The 20,006-nt window shown below is 35.2% G+C and overlaps 1 protein-coding gene across 1 annotated transcript in view; it reads left to right on the top strand.

The window, feature by feature from the left end:
* The first annotated feature begins 530 nt into the window (after positions 1 to 530).
* LOC149807623 (anaphase-promoting complex subunit 2-like) overlaps positions 531 to 20,006 on the top strand; it is a 57,738-nt gene continuing 38,262 nt past the window's right edge. Inside the window, exons 1-2 of the mRNA XM_089968937.1 lie at positions 531 to 608; positions 11,943 to 12,399. Coding sequence (XP_089825063.1) covers positions 534 to 608; positions 11,943 to 12,399 — 532 coding nt within the window. The 5' untranslated portion in view covers positions 531 to 533. The remainder of the gene's footprint in view (positions 609 to 11,942; positions 12,400 to 20,006) is intronic.

Below are 20,006 nucleotides of genomic sequence, written 5' to 3'. Positions count from 1 at the left end.
AGGTGAGATGGCATTGATCCGTAACGGAGAGCGCTTTAGACCACTCGGCCACTCGGTGCCCCCTCCCACTGCATTATATATATATATATATATATATATATATATATATATATATATATATATATATATATATATATATATATATATATATATATATATATATATATATATATATATATATATATATATATATATATATATATATATATATATATTTATATATATAGTGTTTCCTGATCAGTCATGTCTTTGAGAAAACGTTTGTCAGTCATGTCTTTGAGAAAACGTTTGTCGCTTTTGTTTCTTTTTCAAGAAATAAAATCACTTTTTACAGCTAAAAATTCATGTAACTTTTTTAAAAAAAATTATGAGTTCGATAATAATGTTTGTAAGGCCATCAGATAGAAAGGGAAATTTATTCATGAATTTTTTCAATTTTTTTTTTTTTATACTTCTAAACCATGTCCTTGGATCGGTTTGACTCTTTAGGACGGGATGTTAGGTAAACCGGAAATTAGGCCTGATTTTTCAAAATGGCGGCAAATGCAGAAGCTTTAAACAAAGCGTGGAAAACAATTGTAGATTTCTTGTCTCCTGGTGGGCGCTCTGTAGGTTTTATCATTAATTAGAGATACTATTGAGGTCAGGTTTAATCGTGTGTTACAGATAATATAATATAAGTTTCGAATATGAATTGGTTTAATTGTGAATGAGAGTGTTATAAATATTAGCCCTGTCATGGTTCGTACACAGGTGCTCGACGCGAGCTTGATGTTAAGAAAAAAAAACAATCATCTAAAGGAAACAAAATCATACAGTGTGACAAAAATACCTTAAATTACTCCGATGACCCGTTCTGACATAGGACCCTCTCTATCATAATATATAAGACAGAAGGTACGGAACTTCCAAATACTTCGCTCCACCCATGACCCTCGATTTCCCTCTGCTATTTCCGTCTTTAAAGGCAGGCGACCATACTATATGGCATGTTTTACTTCTGAGATATTTTTCTATCCATCAAGCCATCATTGACTTTTCTGCGTTGTACCAAACAGAAGTTACGGGCTCCAAAACGTGGGATTTTCGCGAAGTTTTCCTTTGTGGACACTTCCGTGCTCCTATGATAATAAGAATAACCTTTTGAGCAAATCATATTTCGGCGTTGACGTTAGTGCCGCCTATTTTGAAAATAGAGATGCATGTATACGATGTGTTGTGCAGTGAAGAAGACAATGTATAATACTTGCATGGAACAGGATTCCTAAAGTTGAATCGAGTTAATGGTAAGTAAAAAACTTTTGCATCTACCGCTGTTCTGTAATTTAAGAAGGGATGCACCATAGAGTTGAAAACATTGTCCATATCGCTCCTGTCACCGGTTTTCAGATGAGCACGAAAGTGTCCACAAAGGAAAACTTCGCGAAAATCGCACGTTTCGGAGCCTGTAACTTCAGTTTGGTACAAGGCAGAAAAGTCAAGTATGGCTTGATGGATAGAAAAATATCTCAGAAGTAAAACAAGCCTTATAGTATGGTCGCATGCCTTTAAAGACGGAAATAACAGAAGGAAATCGAGGGTCATGGGTGGAGCGAAGTATTTGGAAGTTCCATACCTTCTCTCTTATATATTATGATAGAGAGGGTCCTATGTCAGAACGGGTCATGGGGGTAATCTAAGGTAAGTTTGACACTGTATGATTTTTTCCTTTAGATTATTATTATTTTCTTAACATCAAGCTCGCGTTGAGCACCTGTGGGTTCGTACTCATAGTCTTTGCATTATAATATTGCGATAAAGCATTAAAATCACAATAGAAAGTGTTAAAATATATCTTTAATTTAATCATTGTTCAAAAATGTTTATAAACTCCAAATTCTTTGCAGCTACTGTTTTGCGGATTATGTCAAAAATTATTTCCGGACTTGATAGTACAAGTCACACGGGTAGACATAGGACTGTCAAGAGGCATAACAGATCAGTGGTTTGCTTTTGCAACATATTTTGTGATAAATTTGGAATTTTTTTAATGTAGAATCGTTTGAACCAAACAGAATAAATACCTGGATACTAGTCCTACAATGTAAAACATAGCACACACTGTTTTTGTTTTAGTGCTGTCTTACTATCCAAATGACGGCCTTGTATAGCGTGTTCCAATGTCGTTGACATCGGAATGAGTAATCAAAGTTTCAGGAACATCCCACACACTTTGCAGCCTATATCAACAATCTTCCACTAATTTATGTGTAATTAGTATACTTACTGTGCTGTATTTAGCCTGGTGAAATGAAAATATGATACTAGCAAATGGACGCATTTTCATGCTCCGTTGACATACATTTGAATTTCTTGCAATGTGACAATAGTTGAGGTATGCCGAAGTAGGTTCATGTTGGGGATATATTTCTTGAACGAAACGAACCATTGCTTACAGTTCCAATAGGCATAATATATTTTTATTTGTTTCGTTAAAGAATAATATTTCAACTTAACCCGATTTCGGCATTCCTGGCTTTCATCACTTTCCAGCCAACGAAACAGGTCCATTTCTTTTGTGAGAATTTGAATTTGTTAGAGAAAAGACATCAGAGTAAGTAAAGTCTGACTAAAACATTATGACTTTACTTTGTACAATGGCGTCATTAGTTTAGTTGTCAGTTGTGTGAAATATTCCTGAAAGTTTTACTTTGGTAACATTGTTATTCTACATCAGAACATGCTACACAGCGCCGTTAATTAGGCTGTAAGACCTTGATGTACAAAACATAAATATCAGCGTCGATGTCTTACATGTAGGACTATCCGAATACATGTTTATGTCACTAAGCGGCCCGTGGATGGAAAAATACTTGGTTTTTTTTAGAACCTTGACAATTTTTAAATTTTTATTTCCATACATTAAGAGGAGATAATAATCATAAACACAGTAGGTCTTCAGCTGCCAACCCTTTTGAATGTATCCATGTGTATTTCATATTTCTGAGTTACCTCTATTTACTAAATTCAGGAGTCCTATCTAGTCGTTTCAGCCATATCTGCAATGACTGGTGCATAGGCCAAGTTTTCCCTTAAATTCTAGTGCATTGACCCCATTGTCATCAACAGCATTATTGTGTGAAACTAGATTTAGTCAGATAACTTATAGTGTTTGTTTCTTCTCTTGAAATGTATGTATTCAGTTCATTTAACTGAATGGTGTCATGGCAAGATTATAGCTATATGAATTTAGTCATAACATTCTCTATTCAAAATAATACAGATAAATGACAAAGAATGATGTAAATGATGATTTGGATTTGTTTCACATATCTCCTTTTCTTCTCTACTAGAAACCTTCAGTACAAAAAGTTTGATGTGCCACCTGCTAAGAGGTTTTTCTTCAATATGTTGCCAATAGCTTACTTTATTGCATTGTTGGTAATAGAAAGAGGCCCACTGAGTTGTCTCCCCCTTATGATGGAGCCTTTACAAATATTTTTCATTTCTGAAGTTTAGCATTTATTAAACATGGCTATATTGTGTTGAAATAATTTACACAAACATATGAGACAGTTGTAATAACAGTTCAACAGTTGTTAGATTTTATGAAAATAAATATGGGTTGGGAAAAGGGTATGTGCATTCCTCAGCAGGCTGACGACAAATGTGACTTGCTATAGCTTTCATTTTTTGTCCTAATTAACACTGAAGCTATAAACATATTTTTTGGCACTATCAAGAGTTATAGACTGTTCATTTTCATGAAATTAAATGGGACCATGTTTTTCTGAAAATTGACAAAAATGCATTTTGAACATTTTCCCACCCCCACTCCTTTCATGGCCCGAAATCATACTGAGCGACATCACAGAGACGGTTGAGACTTCATTTTTATCATTCTTGGATGCATCTCCATTGAAAAATTGCTTGGTTTACTTGTAAAAACTGGTACTTAAGTTTTCATGTCCTATACATAACACAGGTCATGTGGTATTCAACACCGATTATTCCAGAAATGGGTGTCAATTTTTAGACTTTGATTCTTCATACCTTTATTTGACATGTTCGTATACATCTATATTTCTTTGTAAGGTCATTATTTAGACTCCCTAAGAGGTACATATAGTAAAATCAATGTTAAAGTACAAAGACATATTTGGACGAAATGAACATAAAGGTGTGATCCAGTACAATCTGGATTGAATGTCACGTGCTGTGATTTCGCAGTGAAAGATATGCTTATTGTTAAACAAATTTATACTCCCCCCGATTGTGATGATTCCACTCTATGCACATTTATTTTGACCCAGGTTTAGTAAATGGCCACCATTATAAAAGTCTATGGCAATCAATAATTTGCATCCGGAAGTTTCTTGGTGAAAGTGAAGGTGCAGAGTGTGTGATTTGGATTTTTAATGTAGCTTTAAAAAATTTTGTAGTCATATTGCTACGACGTCTGCAGTGTGGCTGTTTATAGTGATGTCTAGCACTGGGGCATCATGCCGCAGACATGTAGCATTATGTCCCACCGTCACATTATCCTGACACCAGGCCAACCAGTCCTAATGCTAACCTCTTAATGCTGAGCACCAAGCGAGGCAGCTGCTAGTACCATTTTTGTAAGTCTTTGGTATGACTCGGCCAGAGATTGAACCCACGATCTTCTGCATCCGAGGCAGATGCTCCATCCGCTAGGCCACCAGAGCTGTGAATGTGCAGAACATTCAATAATCAGGATTGAATAGACTTTGGTTAAAGAAAATTAGTGTTAAATTTTAAAGGAACAGTTAATATTTAATTTAAAATGGGTAAATGCGCATACATGAACCATGTGACTTGTGCTGTAGAGCCCTTGAATGCAAGAACATGTGTTGCAGGATTAGAATGTGTCAAACTGACCTTACTTGAGATGACAGTTCACTCCACCTGCCAAATCACTTGACCTGTTAACCTCTGATAAACATGCAGTATTTGACAAAGGAATATGCTTCAGTTTAAGTGATATCTTTATGTATTAAAAGTGATTTGGATTATTCTTAAAATTGTAAAAGGACAAAGTTGCATAAATAATACTGCTGTAGACAATATTTAAATGAATTAAAGTTAATAAAATCATTGAAGTATATAATCATTTTTAAGTTTTATGTTCATCAGATGTAATTGTTAGTTGTATCTATATTTAGCTGATCATACATGTTGCCACAAGGCTTCATCCATCGAAGTTTCCTCTATGTTTTGGGAAAGGAATAAATCTAATTATTCCATTTAGACAATCTGGATATGGACTGTCAGGATTATAAGGCTCCAGTTGACTTATTTTCACCGTTATTGATCATGAAATCAGCAAGTCATTGAAAAATTTGTAAATACTTCTCATAATCGATTCGTTGTTCCCACAAGCAGCTTGTCAGAGGAAAATGGCAGACATAAGCAATGCCTGGAAGTGTTTCTAATTTACACTTGCAGATTGGTTAATTGATCAGTGTGATTGATAAGTAGTGATTGGTCAAGTTGTAGAAATAGATCATGCTGGGTGTCCTTTTATTATTAATATTTGCATCAGTGATATATTTCACTACTTTTCAAATGCATATTGACTGCAATAAAACAAATTTTAAAAAATTTAAACTTTTTTCATCCTTTTCCATAAAACTATAATATTTATAGATATGGTGAAATTGTAATACTTTTGTATTCTATTTCATAACAGATTTTATTTTTTCTGCTTCTGTTAAAGTAATTAAATTTTAAAAAATCTTTAGTGTATAGTCTTCCATTTGATTAATTTTTTTAACATGATATTAGATGTACTCGTTATAGTACCCAAGATTTTCTGTTGCCGTTGCATTCTTAGAAATCTCTTTTGTGGATTTCCAGCTAATAAAAAGGTAAAGAAAACTAACATGTGATCAGAGGCTTTGACATAAACTGCTAAACACTCCAGGGCCCCAGATTTGTGGCAATTATGGCATTTTGTTCAGTTGTGCATTTTCATTCTATTTTCTTTGATTTGAATTGTAATACTTGTTTTGATCATATTTAACAAATATTTTTTGAATCAACATCTTTTGCCCATGTCTGTGAATGCTTGTAACCTATTTCATGACATCAGGATCTCAAGCAAGCATGTGTAGTTGCCACAAGCATGTCAGATGAATCATGAATTAGCAAGAAGTTAGGACAGTTGGTATGTTTACTTTAACCAGAAAAAATTAATTGCTTTTCTTTCAGAAAAATATAAATTCTAATTGTGTGAACCCAAACACTGTCACCCAGACAATAGTAAGGCGTACAGATCATGCACAGAAAATCATACTACCGTATTTCATGTTATTTTTCCTACATGAAAAAATAATTATTAATTTCAATGTACGAAAAATTATATGTAAAATACATAATTATCATTTTGTGGTAATTACCATGTACGAAAAATAAAGGGATCATACCTGACAAGGCCTGTGGAACACACGACACTCGACAACCTAAGGTACAAAACTTAAGGAGAAAATCAGTCTCGTTCTGCTCAAGAAAAATCTGTTGTTATTATGAGAGAGAGAGAGAAATCAGAAAATAATCTTTATTGTTCAGTTACCTGTTAGTTGTGTTATTCTTTATGTAAACACTACAAGGACACTTTTATATTCCATTGGCAATTAAAACCTGAATAAATAAATCGTTTTGGTTGTAATTATGATCCATTGTCACTGTGCCACATGGCTATGCAGAGGTAATATACATGCTAATTAAATACGCTTGACCTTTAGCTTGGTCTTTTCCAGTAAATACTGGATTGAAGACCAGATTCACCTCTACAGATCAAATTAAGGAGGCTCTACATAGGGAAATGAGACTACCCATGGGGTATTGAAAATGTGTACAAGTGTGTTAGCTCAAGAAAAATATTAATTTACTGATACTTGTTCTGAAGCCAGTTGAAAAAAGGGCAAATGATTTTAAGAGAGAGAGAGAGAACAACAAAGCAACGTGTATATAAAAATATTTTTGTATTATAAACATAGCATGTTATTTTCAAGGACATAATTTGTGATCCAAAGTTGGACAAATGCACAAAACAAATACAAAAACATGATGCAATGAAACATTCATAATTGTCAAGAGTTTTACAAGTCTTCCAGCTCAAAACCCTCAAACCATTCACATTCTTCATCACTGGATAGACTTTCCAATGGAGCTGCATTGTCGCACCTTATGTAGTGGTAACAGACAAGTGATGGGTTTCACCTTTGTCTTTTCTGGGCCATCCAGGTCCAATTTTCCGCCTTTTGTTTGCTGGTTCATTGCATTTAGGTGGTGGTGGGATAAAAGTCTCTCCCTTTGGCAGGGGTTTGAAGAAACTTAATAATGAAGACATGCCCAAGCATGAACAGACCAAGATCTTTGAAGATATTAACTACCGGTATATATAACTCGAACTCACGGAGTCAGTGACTTTTGCATTTATGATTAAAAGTAACGGGTTTTATAGTTTTTTTACTGCATTACTAATATTGAGCCAATAAGATTAATTGCCAAATGGTCTGTGGTTTTCGCGTCTTCCTGTATTGAGAAATTTTTATTTTTACCGGATAAATAAACTCAAATGGCATCTGAACTCGTTTTCAAGTGTGCACTTTGCTTTGTTACACTGACTGACGTAATCAAGAGCGCTCATTAACGACGCTGTCCAGCTGTTGATGAATAGCAGTATATATTGTAATGACAACAACAGAACAAATACATGAATCATTATATTTTCTTGCCGATACAAAAGACTAAGGTCAATAAAATGAATGTGAATAGATTCTCAGTTAACAAAACAGTTGCCCTTTCTGAGTAAGCTGAGCAACGGGCTTTCTACACACTTGTAATTGGTGAATTCTTTGGAAATCTTTCTGTACATTTGAAACTTCAACACAGAAGGGGCATTTTTCGGATTTCTTTTAATTATTGGAATTGAAAGTACTTTTAGGAAACAAGAATTCATCCACCATGCTGTAAGGTAATTTAATTCTTTCACTTGTGTATTTTGAGAAATAAATTATTTTCAATTATGCAAAACTTGTTTGTTTTGCTATTTCTTGTTGCGTAGATTAAGACACTGGAGTCGTAACATGGTATTGATGGCAAAAGTAAAAGATCAATGAGCAAAATTAACATGTATTACTTACCCCGCCTGGATTCATGTTTGGTGACACACTCCTTCTTCAAAATATCTCAACCAGTTGAAAATGAATTGGCAACTTGTGCCTCAATTAAGAACATGCCCAAAGTTAGTCATTACTCATAACTTGCTTAGCAAAACAATACCCTGGTCATTTGATGTACCTAAATCGAACTTTGGTATATTTTTTAATCCATTTGAAATGGGAACCTGTCTTCAGTTTTAACAAAATGAAATAAATATAATGGATAAATAAAAAATAAAAATGCAACTAAAACAATGATTTTATCTCATATTCTAGGCTGTAAAATTTAAAGGGCCGTACTTTTTTTATCACATTGGCAAAAGTAAATCTTCACAGAAGATCGTTTTATGTACAAAAAATAATAGGATGACCGAAAAAATATTAAAAATTTTGTGTACCAAAAAATGTGATAGAATTAATTAATTATTATTTTTATGGCTTGATGGTGTACGAAAAATTAAAGGATACAAAAAATAACATGAAATATGGTACTGTATATTAATGGTATGGGGATTTTTTTCCACAAGCTTTCTGGACTCGTATAACATTTTGGGCTTGTTCATGAGCAGAATGAACCAGGTAGGAATGCCATCTATTGTATCACGTTGGGGTGAAACATGCTTGATTTTTAGTTTTTGTTATGTTTTAATGTGTTATTTAGTTTTTATTATTTTGTGAGTTGAGAATCTAACAAAGATGTACCTACAGCATGTGCAAACTACAGCCTGCGACCAGTTTTTCCCCATATTTACATCATAGGGTTTGACTTTTAAACTCTTTTCTGGCACAGGCCTGGATTACCGGTAACCTCTGTTAAAGATTGTTTATTTTTTATACTTTAGTGATGTGGTCAGTTTTTCAGGTACCATTGGCCACAAAGCCATATTACTTGATATGTGAATACCTCAGCATGTGTACAACAGAAGTTTTTCAAAAAGTTGGGAATGAGTTTGTCATGCGGGCCATGAGACAATTTCTTGTTATATGCCAAAACCAATTATCTGATCATTTGAAGGAACTGGATTGGTTTCAGACTGAGTGTACAATGCTGCAACGTTTGAGATTAAATATGCAAAACCACACTTTTTGTTCCAAGTCAGCAGTAAGAACGAATTTGATATGGCTAGTTCATCATGCTGAGACATACATGTATTCATACATCATATTAGATGGGTTCTTTCCCCAGAATTGAAATGAAGGATAAGTTGTATTTGTTACAAACTGTAAAACTCCCTGGAGATTTTTAGTTACACATTGTGAATGAAGTTTAAACAGATTGGGATATATGTGCTTAAGTTCATTTTTGATGCTTAGAAGAATATTGATGCATGGATATCAATGAAAACAGCTAAATAGTTTCAGTTAGAATGTATGATACAGAAGAATGGGTTGATCACCCATTTATTATGCCACATTAGCTATGTGAGTTTAAATTGGCATAGCCCATTTGATTCCTATGAAGATCCGTTTTTTCAGTTTCTCCTTTAAATACATTCCCAATCACATTAACATTAGGGATATGAGCCTGTTACCTTGAGAATCCAGCCCTACTAAAAAAAAAAAAAAAAAATGGTCTCTTCACAGATCATACAGACAAAGGGGTATAACTCTTGCATTGTACCTCTAACAATCCAAGCCATCTTAGCCTTAAAATTGGACCATTGATGTCACTGGTGTGACTTATCCAGGGCTACAGGTGGAGCCAGATCAAGACTTGACACAGTGAGTATAACTAAAAGCTTCTACAAATCAACGATAATCATATTTGACCATAGCTTCAAGGCTGCAGTCTAGGAGATTTATAGGGTAACGGCAACTTCACCTGCTACCACTACTCAAGACTATAAAGTTTAAGCATTGGTAGATTTTGACAAGGAGGAAAAGACTTTGGACTCCTTCCCCAATTAGCTAAAATTAAGATCAATGACTGGCTGTCATGTAGAATTGGTAACCTGGGGAATTCCAAGTACAATTGACGTTCTCATCTCGCTGGTACAAAACTCACTCAGATCCCTTCAGTACTGATCTCCTTGCCCTTGATAAAAATGTAGCAACAGCTGACATGTCCACTCCACTGTTTTATAAAGTGGGGAAAAGTGTTTCATGCAATGCCAAAGCTACTCCAGAACATTGTCACCATGTCTTCAATGTTAGATTTGGCTTCATTGGCAATTTTCCATCTCACAATGAAATCTGGCAATGACCAAGTTTGCTAGAGCCATTAACAAGGCAGCTCACCATTCTGGTATGGCTCCTTTGTTCTTGTGTAATCAGGATCATTGAAGTCATCGAGCCCATTTCCAGCAGGAGTTTGATTTAGGCAAGAGAGTTCTTGCAGCTCCTTTGATTATTGATTGCAGTGGCAGACTTGATCCTTCTCTGCCATCTTTTTATGTGCCCCTCACAAATGATGTTGCATGCACAATGGCACCCCTTTTCAAGTCCCCATGATCAAACATTTATAATCACACCTGAAATACGATCATTCCTGCATTGGTAGTGCTACACAGGTTGGCTGACCATGGGGATCTTGGCTGGAGAGTGGCTTCTCCACATCAGTCTTTTAGAACTAAAGGCTGCTCTCAATTCCTTTCACTTCTGGAAGGATTGACTCTCAGGCAAAACAGTCCTCATTATGACCAACAACTCGATGGTGGAGACCTACCTCCTCAAACAGGAAGCAGCAAAACACTTGATCTGTGTGTTATGATTTGGCAGTTTCTATATTGGTGTGACAACCTCCATATCAATGTACAAATCAGATACATTCCCGGCAGACTCAGTGCTGAAGTCATTGACACAGAATGGTCTCTGCATCAGTTGGTCTTTTTTGGATCTGCACACTGGGTGCACCTGATGATTAATGTTTTTGCAACAAGAAATTTAGCTTCGCAGAGGCAAGCCTTGAATCTTGTGGTCCGAGTTGCAGCAGCCCAGATGACCACCAGGCCCAAATAAAACAATCAGCACAGCATATCAGTTTTGCTGGATTCACCAGTGAAATTTTTAGGTTATTTCAGTAATTATCTTCTTAACTGTATGTCGGGATCACTGATCAAGTGACCCTAGACTGTGTTTCTTATGTAATTAGGAGAACAGGTTATCGTTAGCTTGGGGAATCCAGCCATTATTTCCTAGAATGAAATAAAAATGGAGTTTGGATGTTCATTTTTTGCTATTACCTATTCTCCCAAAATTAATGTGTTTGGGGAATGTATTTGAAGGAGAATGCAAATTTTAAGTAAATTGTTTCACAGAGAATACTTACCCTATTGCAGTACTTAAAAACCCTCATAACCACCCCACCATTCAAGCATTCTTTTTAGTATATTGCTCAGTTCAAAAACTAGTGACTCCTAGCTGTGGCAAGTAGAAGTAATGTGCAAGAGTTATTGCCCTTTGTCTATATGAGATAGAAAGAAAAGGCAATTTTTGCCTTTTGGTAGCGCTGTATTCTCGAGGTAGTAGGCTTAAATCCCTAACATTAATTTCATGTGTAAGTATTCTCGGCGAAACATAATTTACATAAAAATGTGCTTTTTATCAAAATCCACTTATCCATCATATGTCTCCACATACTGGTGAAATTATCGTATATACAAATTTGGAGTATGTGATATTTTAAAAAACCACAACTTTATTTTACTAGTTGCAGAAATATTTCCAGGCATTAATTTGATTGGTACAAAATGTGCTTTCTCTACAGACGTTTGTCTTATATTTTTCAAATTTTATTTGTGAGTTTATATTTAAGGAACTTTTCTCTATTCCCAGATTTTGGAAGTTTCATTTCCAGAAGTACAGCTTCAAAGTGCAGTGGAGATTCTTGTTCAGCATGGTATTGTCAACATCATAGAAGATTGGTTCTTTGAGAATGTTCAGCGAGATATCCGGCAGAGAGTGGCCCCAAATTTCTGGAACTATTATACATCCACTTCATGTCAAGATGCATCTGAGTGGTCAGATAACCTGCTTAAAGCTGTGAAGTTCCTGCATCAGGTCTCAGAAGAATATAAACCCAGCCTTCAAAGACTAGAGAGTATCCCAAAGGGAGACCATCTTCAAAATTCATTACAGACATTTTGTGGTGCCAAAAAATTGTCTGATGTTCTGATAACTTTATTTAAAGCCATCATATTTGCACAAGTTCCAAATGACTATCAGAAAGGACTGGATCATTTTTACTCAGAAGCATTTAAAGTATTTGATGATACAAACAGTGACGAGCAAGGTAAAAGGATATTTAACTTTGTTGATATTGATTCTTTAACAAATGCTTGCAGTTTGCACAACATACTTTTGATGGCTTAAATGTTAGCTAAAGTTATTTTTTGCGATGGTTGAAAATGAATAACTTGGGTACTATTGACATTGTAAATTGTATGGTAGATTCCATACCATCAGCATGCCAGGACCAGGCATTTAACCTGATACTTTGAAACTGCTGGGCTAGCACATTACTCTGGAGTTGCATTTGCTTATTGGTTATGGTTCGATTGGGTTTTAACATATTTATGACTTATAATGCTGAAGAAATGGAAGATAATTGCATTTCCCAAGGACACTGAGGCAGCCAACGCATTCTGGGGTAATTTTTGGTATTAAATCCATAACCCTTGGATTATTAGTCAAACAAGCTACCAGTTAATCTCCCATGGCTGCCCTCAGTGGTTAAGGTATTGGATTCATGACCAGAAGGGTGCTGGTTAGATCTCCATCTTTCCATCAGCCATGATCATATACCTTGGGCAAGGCACTTTACTGTTTGCATCATTATGATGTAGGCTTGAAAGTCATACTGTGCCATAAGACACCAACCTAAGCCAAACATGACTGATGCTCTGTTTAGGCCTCTAGTTTTTTCCTTCTGATGTCCAATATTGTAGCAAACTACAATGGTAATAGGTTGGTTTAGCTGTGACTGCTACTATGGATGGGTAAAACTGAAACAAATACCAAAAACCTTTCCAATTGAATATTGATTGAATGTATTCAAATTGGATTCAGACATTTGCTGGTATTAATAAAGGCGTCAGATCCTTCTTGTTAGAATTTATTGACGCCCACCATTTCCAGCCATCAAAACATGGTGAACTAAGTTACCTAAATCTAGTAAATGACATTGTAGAGGTCTTGTGTTAAAATTTTTTTAGGATTCATGTGAAAAATCAAATGAATGTAGGTGTTATTCTCCTTGGTGATCATCAAACTCAGTACAAACATAAACGTTCCATAAGTGCTGAAGACATACAGTATAGAACAGAATCCAAGTTACCTGTTTAGCTAAATGTGGGGACTGTTCCAAATATTTCTTGCAAAATTGATCGGTTGACACTCAGAATCACACATGCACATATGGCCAGATTAATTCAATTCGTTTTAGTTATGTTGATTGTAAATCTGAAATTTGTATATGCCTGACATTTCAGCAAGGACAGACTTTTAAACTGACTATAGGACAATGGGATTTTCTGCTAAACCATAAGAAATTTTATTCAGAATTCATAAATAATTGTTTTAAGTGAAACCCATACACAAACAAATTGATCCATGCACAAATCGAAGCATTGTAACATCAAACGTGTGACATCAACTCTAGAGGCCAACCCTTAAATTGGGAGGGTTGGGGGCTGGGATTCAAGCCAAGATATTTTCTTTTAGCTTAACTGATATAATTTATATGATGCTTTTTTTTTTGTTGTTTGAATCAGAAGCAAGATTATTTTTTCAAGATTTTTTGTTGCTAGAAATCGTTTTCAAAATAGTCTCATAGTGACACCCCACCCCCACCCCCAACATCAGAAATTGCATTGATGGTCTCTAAATGATTCTGTTTGAACTGATGTCACACTTCATGTTGATATGAAACATTACTGACTTGTAAGAAAATGACTATAATGTCAGATGTTTCAGAGTGTGGTAATTTTATAGCTGTGTAATTGCTACAAAACTTGAATAAAAGACAAAGTGCAGAACTACAGGGCAAGAAATTAGGATTTTTCTCACAAACCCAGATTATCACCATTATAAATTTTTTACTGATCCTGCTAAAAATCAAACAGAAGCCAGTTTAGTTTCTCATTCAGCATTTATTATTCATGAACATCAGCTCAAAACAACTACAATGGAACCCTGCTATAACGCAATAATTGGGGTCCAAAAATTGGATTGCATTAATGCGGGGTTTTACAGTATTTTACATTTTTCAGAGCAGAACGTATCTGGTACATATACGTTTATTCATGTCTAATGTATATCATGAATATGGTATCAACACCATTTACTATCGTGCCATCGTGGCATGCAATTCATCCATAATGAATGTAATTCCATTGTAAAATTGCCGACATATTTAAAATATTCAATAATTTTTTCACAGATCATTGTGTCTGAATTCAACGTCTAATATATAGCATGAACAGAGTATTAACATCGTTTACCTACAGTTTGATCTCATCCCATCGTGGCATGCAGTTAATCCATAATACATGTAATTCCATTGCAAAAATTGCATACATATTTAAACTATTCACTAATTTTATCATAGATCATTATGTGTCTGAATTCAATGGGAAAATTTAACAGCAAAATTAGATTAAGAAAGACAAATCTCATGTATGGTTCGTTACGTTCCAGGGTCTATGAACGGTGTCTGTACAAATTTCATACTGCTAAAATTTTCTCATAAGCGTTACCGTGTACTGTTATCCATTGTAAATTCCCAATAATTAACACTTGTATGCCTATTCATTTGAATGACTACAGCAAGAATAATTAACAAACAACACATGCTTTCAGGGTGCATATAACTTTTACTTCAGATTTTGTGAATATCTAAAGAAACATGTGAAAAATACTTTTATAAAGATTTTTAAGCTGAATGCATGTACAATTTCATACCCTTACAATTTCCAGCTAATAAAATGGACATTATTTACTGGTCAACTGATTGCGTCTACTAACACTGCCAAGCCCAGCAAACATGTTGGAGGCTTTAGCGTTTGATGTTTTTTAAATTATGAGAATCTTTTATCGACCACCGCATTATCTGTTGCTTGGTTGTTATGCAGTTAAAGAAGAAACACATGTTGACTATTATTTGAGCAACGATTGTATACAGAATTAATTGAAGACAGTCACAAAGACGTCTTTCTGGCTTTACTCATGGATCAGTAATAAGTAACATTTCCGATAATGTTTATTTTTCATATTATCTGAAAGGCCACTCTGGTGGACTAAGTTGTTAGAGCATCCACCTCACATGGGGTAGGTCACAGGTTTGAAGCCTGGCTGAGTTTTACCAATGACTTATAAAAATAGTACTAGCAACTTCCTGGCATTAAGTGGTAGTGTTAGGACTGGTTGGCCTGATGTCAGGATAATGTGATTGGGTGAGACATGATGCTACATGTCTGCGGCATGATGCTCCAGTGCTGGAAATCAATATAAACTGCCACAGTGAAGATATTATAGTGAAATGACTGACAAAATTGTTAAAACTAAGTTCGAAATCCAAGTCACACACACACATTATCTGAGTCATAGTGGGCATGTTCTTCAGTTAGTAAGTTGTACATGTTGATTGTATTCACCTATGTGTTTGTTGAATTGAACAACAGACACAGTGATTCATTCATTCATTTATCTGCTAGGTATTTTCACATCAAGTGCACTAATAGATGGATGAACGCCAGCAAAATGCAAATAAGTTTGCCTCAACAGCAACAGTCTGACCAGAATTTCTGCAAACTTGGCAGAAAGATAACTAATATGAAAACCTTGTAAGTTATGATACAGATTTTCCAGTTAATACGGAAGCCATTACTAAAATAGAAAAACCTTTAAAAAGTTTCTTAGAAACAGAATTTTGAGCAAATATGACAGCAGTCCTTCTGGCATCAGCCTTTCACAATTGCATGGATAATGTTAATCCACAACTAAAAATGGCTGCCATTGCTAAAAGTCGAAAAGCAATTTCTCAGTAACTGTCAGCAAAAATTGACCAAATTTGACAGAAAACATTAAGGTAGATCTCCTGTCACTTATGGCATATTTTAATAAAGATTGAATCCTATAAACGGCTAGAATGAATATTGTTACCTGCTACACCCATTTGCAGTTTATGAAGCTAAAACTAGAAACCTTTTTGTAGCAAAATAAGTTATTGACTTCCATGCTTTTGACCTTTTCACTAGTTCTTCATCTGAGGAGTGACATCTGTACTGGAGTCACATGATCATCTAAATGCTGAAGGAAAAAGGAGAAAGATGTGTAATGGTTCCTTTACTATATATTGATGGACTCTCCGAAATCTTCTGAAAGCATGGAGCTAATGTCTACAAAACCTAAAACACCATCTGCTCAATCTTGGTAGATCCCAAAGACCACACTCCTTTGAATAAGTAGTGTTTGATCATCTGTCAGCTCCAGTGTGATAATTGTGGTAAAGACTAAGTTGAAGAACCCACTAGAAGCCTTGATATAAGAGTTAAAGAACACTTATATGTCAAAAGAGAATCCCTGAACATTGCAAAGAATTAGGGCATACTGTTTCTTGGGATAACATCAGAGTACTCAGTAGAGAGAATAACACCCTAAGGAAAAGCTATTGAAATCATGGAGGAGGAGCCATTGTTGAATTGTGATTCCAGATTGGAACTGCCACAGTTATATATAAGGATTTTGTCACATGATCAACATTTAGAGGATCATGTGACTCCTCCAGGGATGGTCCTGGCTTTTAAAAAGCTGTCGCCAAAAAAATCGCCAACCTCAATATTTTGTCGCCAATTTTCAAAAAGTGTCACCAGAACAAGTAGTGTACACTTTTTGAAGTGTTAATTTAGTCTATTAATGTAACAGGCAATGAAAATTACAAAAGATGGGTTAGTTAATACTCTAATTACAATAAGCATTAACAAAATGTTACAAAGTGTTATATGAAGATCCGTCGCGATTTTAGGGCTGCCAACTTGTTGAATGCAGTTTCAAAATCTAATTTTTCACATCTGTACTTGCTGATTCTCATTAAATTCTCGAGAGATGAGATGCAGAGTTTATTTCTGATGTCAGTTTTTATGAGGTTCATCTTACTGAATCCACGTTCACAGTCTACAGTGCTGACAGGTGACACCAGTAGTCTCTCGGCAGCCCCCCCCCCCTTATGGCTAGCTTCACAAAGCTTGAAGTGAATTGCTTCCTAAATCCCAAGAATGATCACTGAATGCTGTATAAATTTTCTCGACAAGCAAACTAGGATCTCCATTCCCACGAATGAAACTTGCACGAGTCAACACCTGGCAATATTGGACCGTATATATAAGCATAAATTCACACCCAATTTAGGGATTCTTTCACTCCTGTATTTTGAGAAATAAATAATTATTATTAATTATGCAAAACTGTTTTTTTTGCTATCTATTGTTGCGGAGTTTAAGTCTCTGCAGCCAAAACACGGATTGATGGCAAAAGGAAAAGATCAATGAGTAAAATGCTGCACTGGCGACAGATATAATTGTGATTGAGATTTTTTCCATTTGCTTTGTATTTATACGCAATAGTCGGTACTTCAAAGGTTATCAGTTTTCTATGAAGGTTCAGCAAAACTATTGTATTGGTATATGTAAAAAAAAAACATAAAAAAAAACAGAAGGATTAGCCATTCAATTAATTGTATCTGTTCTATTCGCGTCTTCAGAAGTCGGTCAGTTGTAGGTATTGTTCGGTAGCATGATTGACTGTATCACAGCATACTCAGCCCAGATGTCAGCATAAGCAGATTATGATGTAACAATGCACTCTAAAGATAGGGTTGTCAATACGAACAAAGGATCGTTTGTGTAACAGATTGATTCCAATGCATTGCTTAGTCAAGTTTGTGGCTTCCTTTCATTCTCCCTTTTAATTTATCCAGTCAAAATCCATGTACAAATTAAATAACCAAAAAGTCTGTCGCCAAAAAAATCGCCAGATGGGATATTTTTGTCGCCAGTAAGGAAAAAAAATCGCAATTTGCGACATTGGCGAAGCCCAGGACGATCCCTGCTCCTCTCCAATCCAGTCATCGTTCCTCTGATGAAGACCTTGTGAAATGTTCAGAAACTTAGGAATAAAAAAAATGGTTATTTTGCTACACAAAGGTAACTCCGTAACAGCTTCTTTTGACCATATTTCACAGTTCAGTGAAGACCTTGAACAATTTTATGAATGTAGATCTGCCATCATGTTTGCTATTACTTAAAATAGAAAAACATTAAGTGACTTCATTTCAAAAACCACCAAACCAAGTTTGCCTTATATAATTTTTGCTTGAAAACCTTTCAGGTTAATACAAACTGCTGTCAAATGTGTCAGCAGTTTCAAAAAAATATAAATTTTTTTAAATGACTGCTAAAAACTTGCTCCACAGATTTTGACAAGAAGCATCTTGGCATTGGGCCTTTCAAATTTGCAGAAATTTATAAAATTCAACTAGGTGAACAATATAATTCCTCTCTGCATCTTGTTTGTTCACATATGAAAATTAAAGTAATTAGAATAAATAATATGAAGTTTTTAAACTGCATAGGTGCGAATTAACAATTTCTTATGAGTTAATAAAATTCCATTCCTTCTGTAGATATAAAATAATGGAAACAGTAATAATATAGAAGCAAAACAGGATTTAATTTGCAAATATTGGTAATTGACTATTTTCATGACTTTTTTGGTAACTGCAGAGCAGAATTTAAAGATCTCTTTTGTGGAAACAATTGTGTCACATCCCCAATCCATGTGTTTATAACTGACAATTTTTTAAAGCTACGTTAAAAATCACTTCACATACTCCAATCCATGAATTTAAAGACAGTCCCCATCCAAACAATAGCTCAAGTGTGGAAACATTATGTCCATGCTCCAATCCTTGAATTTAACGACACCACCTGACCAAGCAATAACTTGTCTAGAAACATTAATGTCCCTTCTCCAATCCATAAATTTTAAGACTCCCCACCCAACCAAGCAATAACTCAACAGTGGAAACCCCTTCTCCAATCCATAAATTTAAAGCCCCCCCCCCCCCAAGCAATAACTCGTCTGTGGAAACATTAGTGTTTTTTCTTTTATATGAATTTTTAGACCCCCCCCAACTCCAAAAAAAAGCAAAAACTCATCTGCAGAAACCTCTTCTCCAATCCATGAATTTAAGATACCCACCACCACATCTTTTTTTTTTTTATTCGGAATAAAAAAGAGCAATAAAAAGCTTAAACATTATTAAATAGCCTGTTGCCTTTTTAAGACTAAGTATGGACCATCATGAATTGGTACTGTGTCATTTCAGGACCAGGTAAACTGCTAAGTTACAAAATGGCATCATGCTGTTTCAGGACCAGGTAGAAAGTCCGACCTTATCTGATTTTGAAATGGCACTGTGCTGTTTCAAAAAGGCATTTGGTCACAAAATTACACTTAATATAGCAGTACCAGTGTTTTTAATTAGAACATCGTCACTGGGGCCTTTCTTTATTTAGAAAGGCCTTTGGTGGCATCAGATTTAAAAATTCCCTTCTTCTTCAATATATGTGGTTAAAGCCATGGTCTCTAAGACAGGTCAGTAGAGTAATACTCCAAATGAATGTCATAGAGACTGTTCCCAAGACAGCATAGTAACATTCCCATTGAATATCATGGAAACTGTCCCCAAGGCAGATCATCATAGTAACACTCCCAATAAATGTCATGTAAACTGTCCCTAAGACAACATAGTAACATTCCCATTGAATGTCATGGAAACTGTCCCCAAGGCAGATCAACATATTAACACTCCAAATGAATGTCATGGAAACTGTGCCCAAG

Source organism: Sinohyriopsis cumingii, chromosome 1, assembly GCF_028554795.1.
Source record: "Sinohyriopsis cumingii isolate HCF-2022 chromosome 1, ASM2855479v2, whole genome shotgun sequence".
Taxonomy (NCBI): domain Eukaryota; kingdom Metazoa; phylum Mollusca; class Bivalvia; order Unionida; family Unionidae; genus Sinohyriopsis; species Sinohyriopsis cumingii.
The sequence above is the reverse complement of the archived record's forward strand: the minus strand, read 5'-3'. Positions and strand labels throughout refer to the sequence as shown.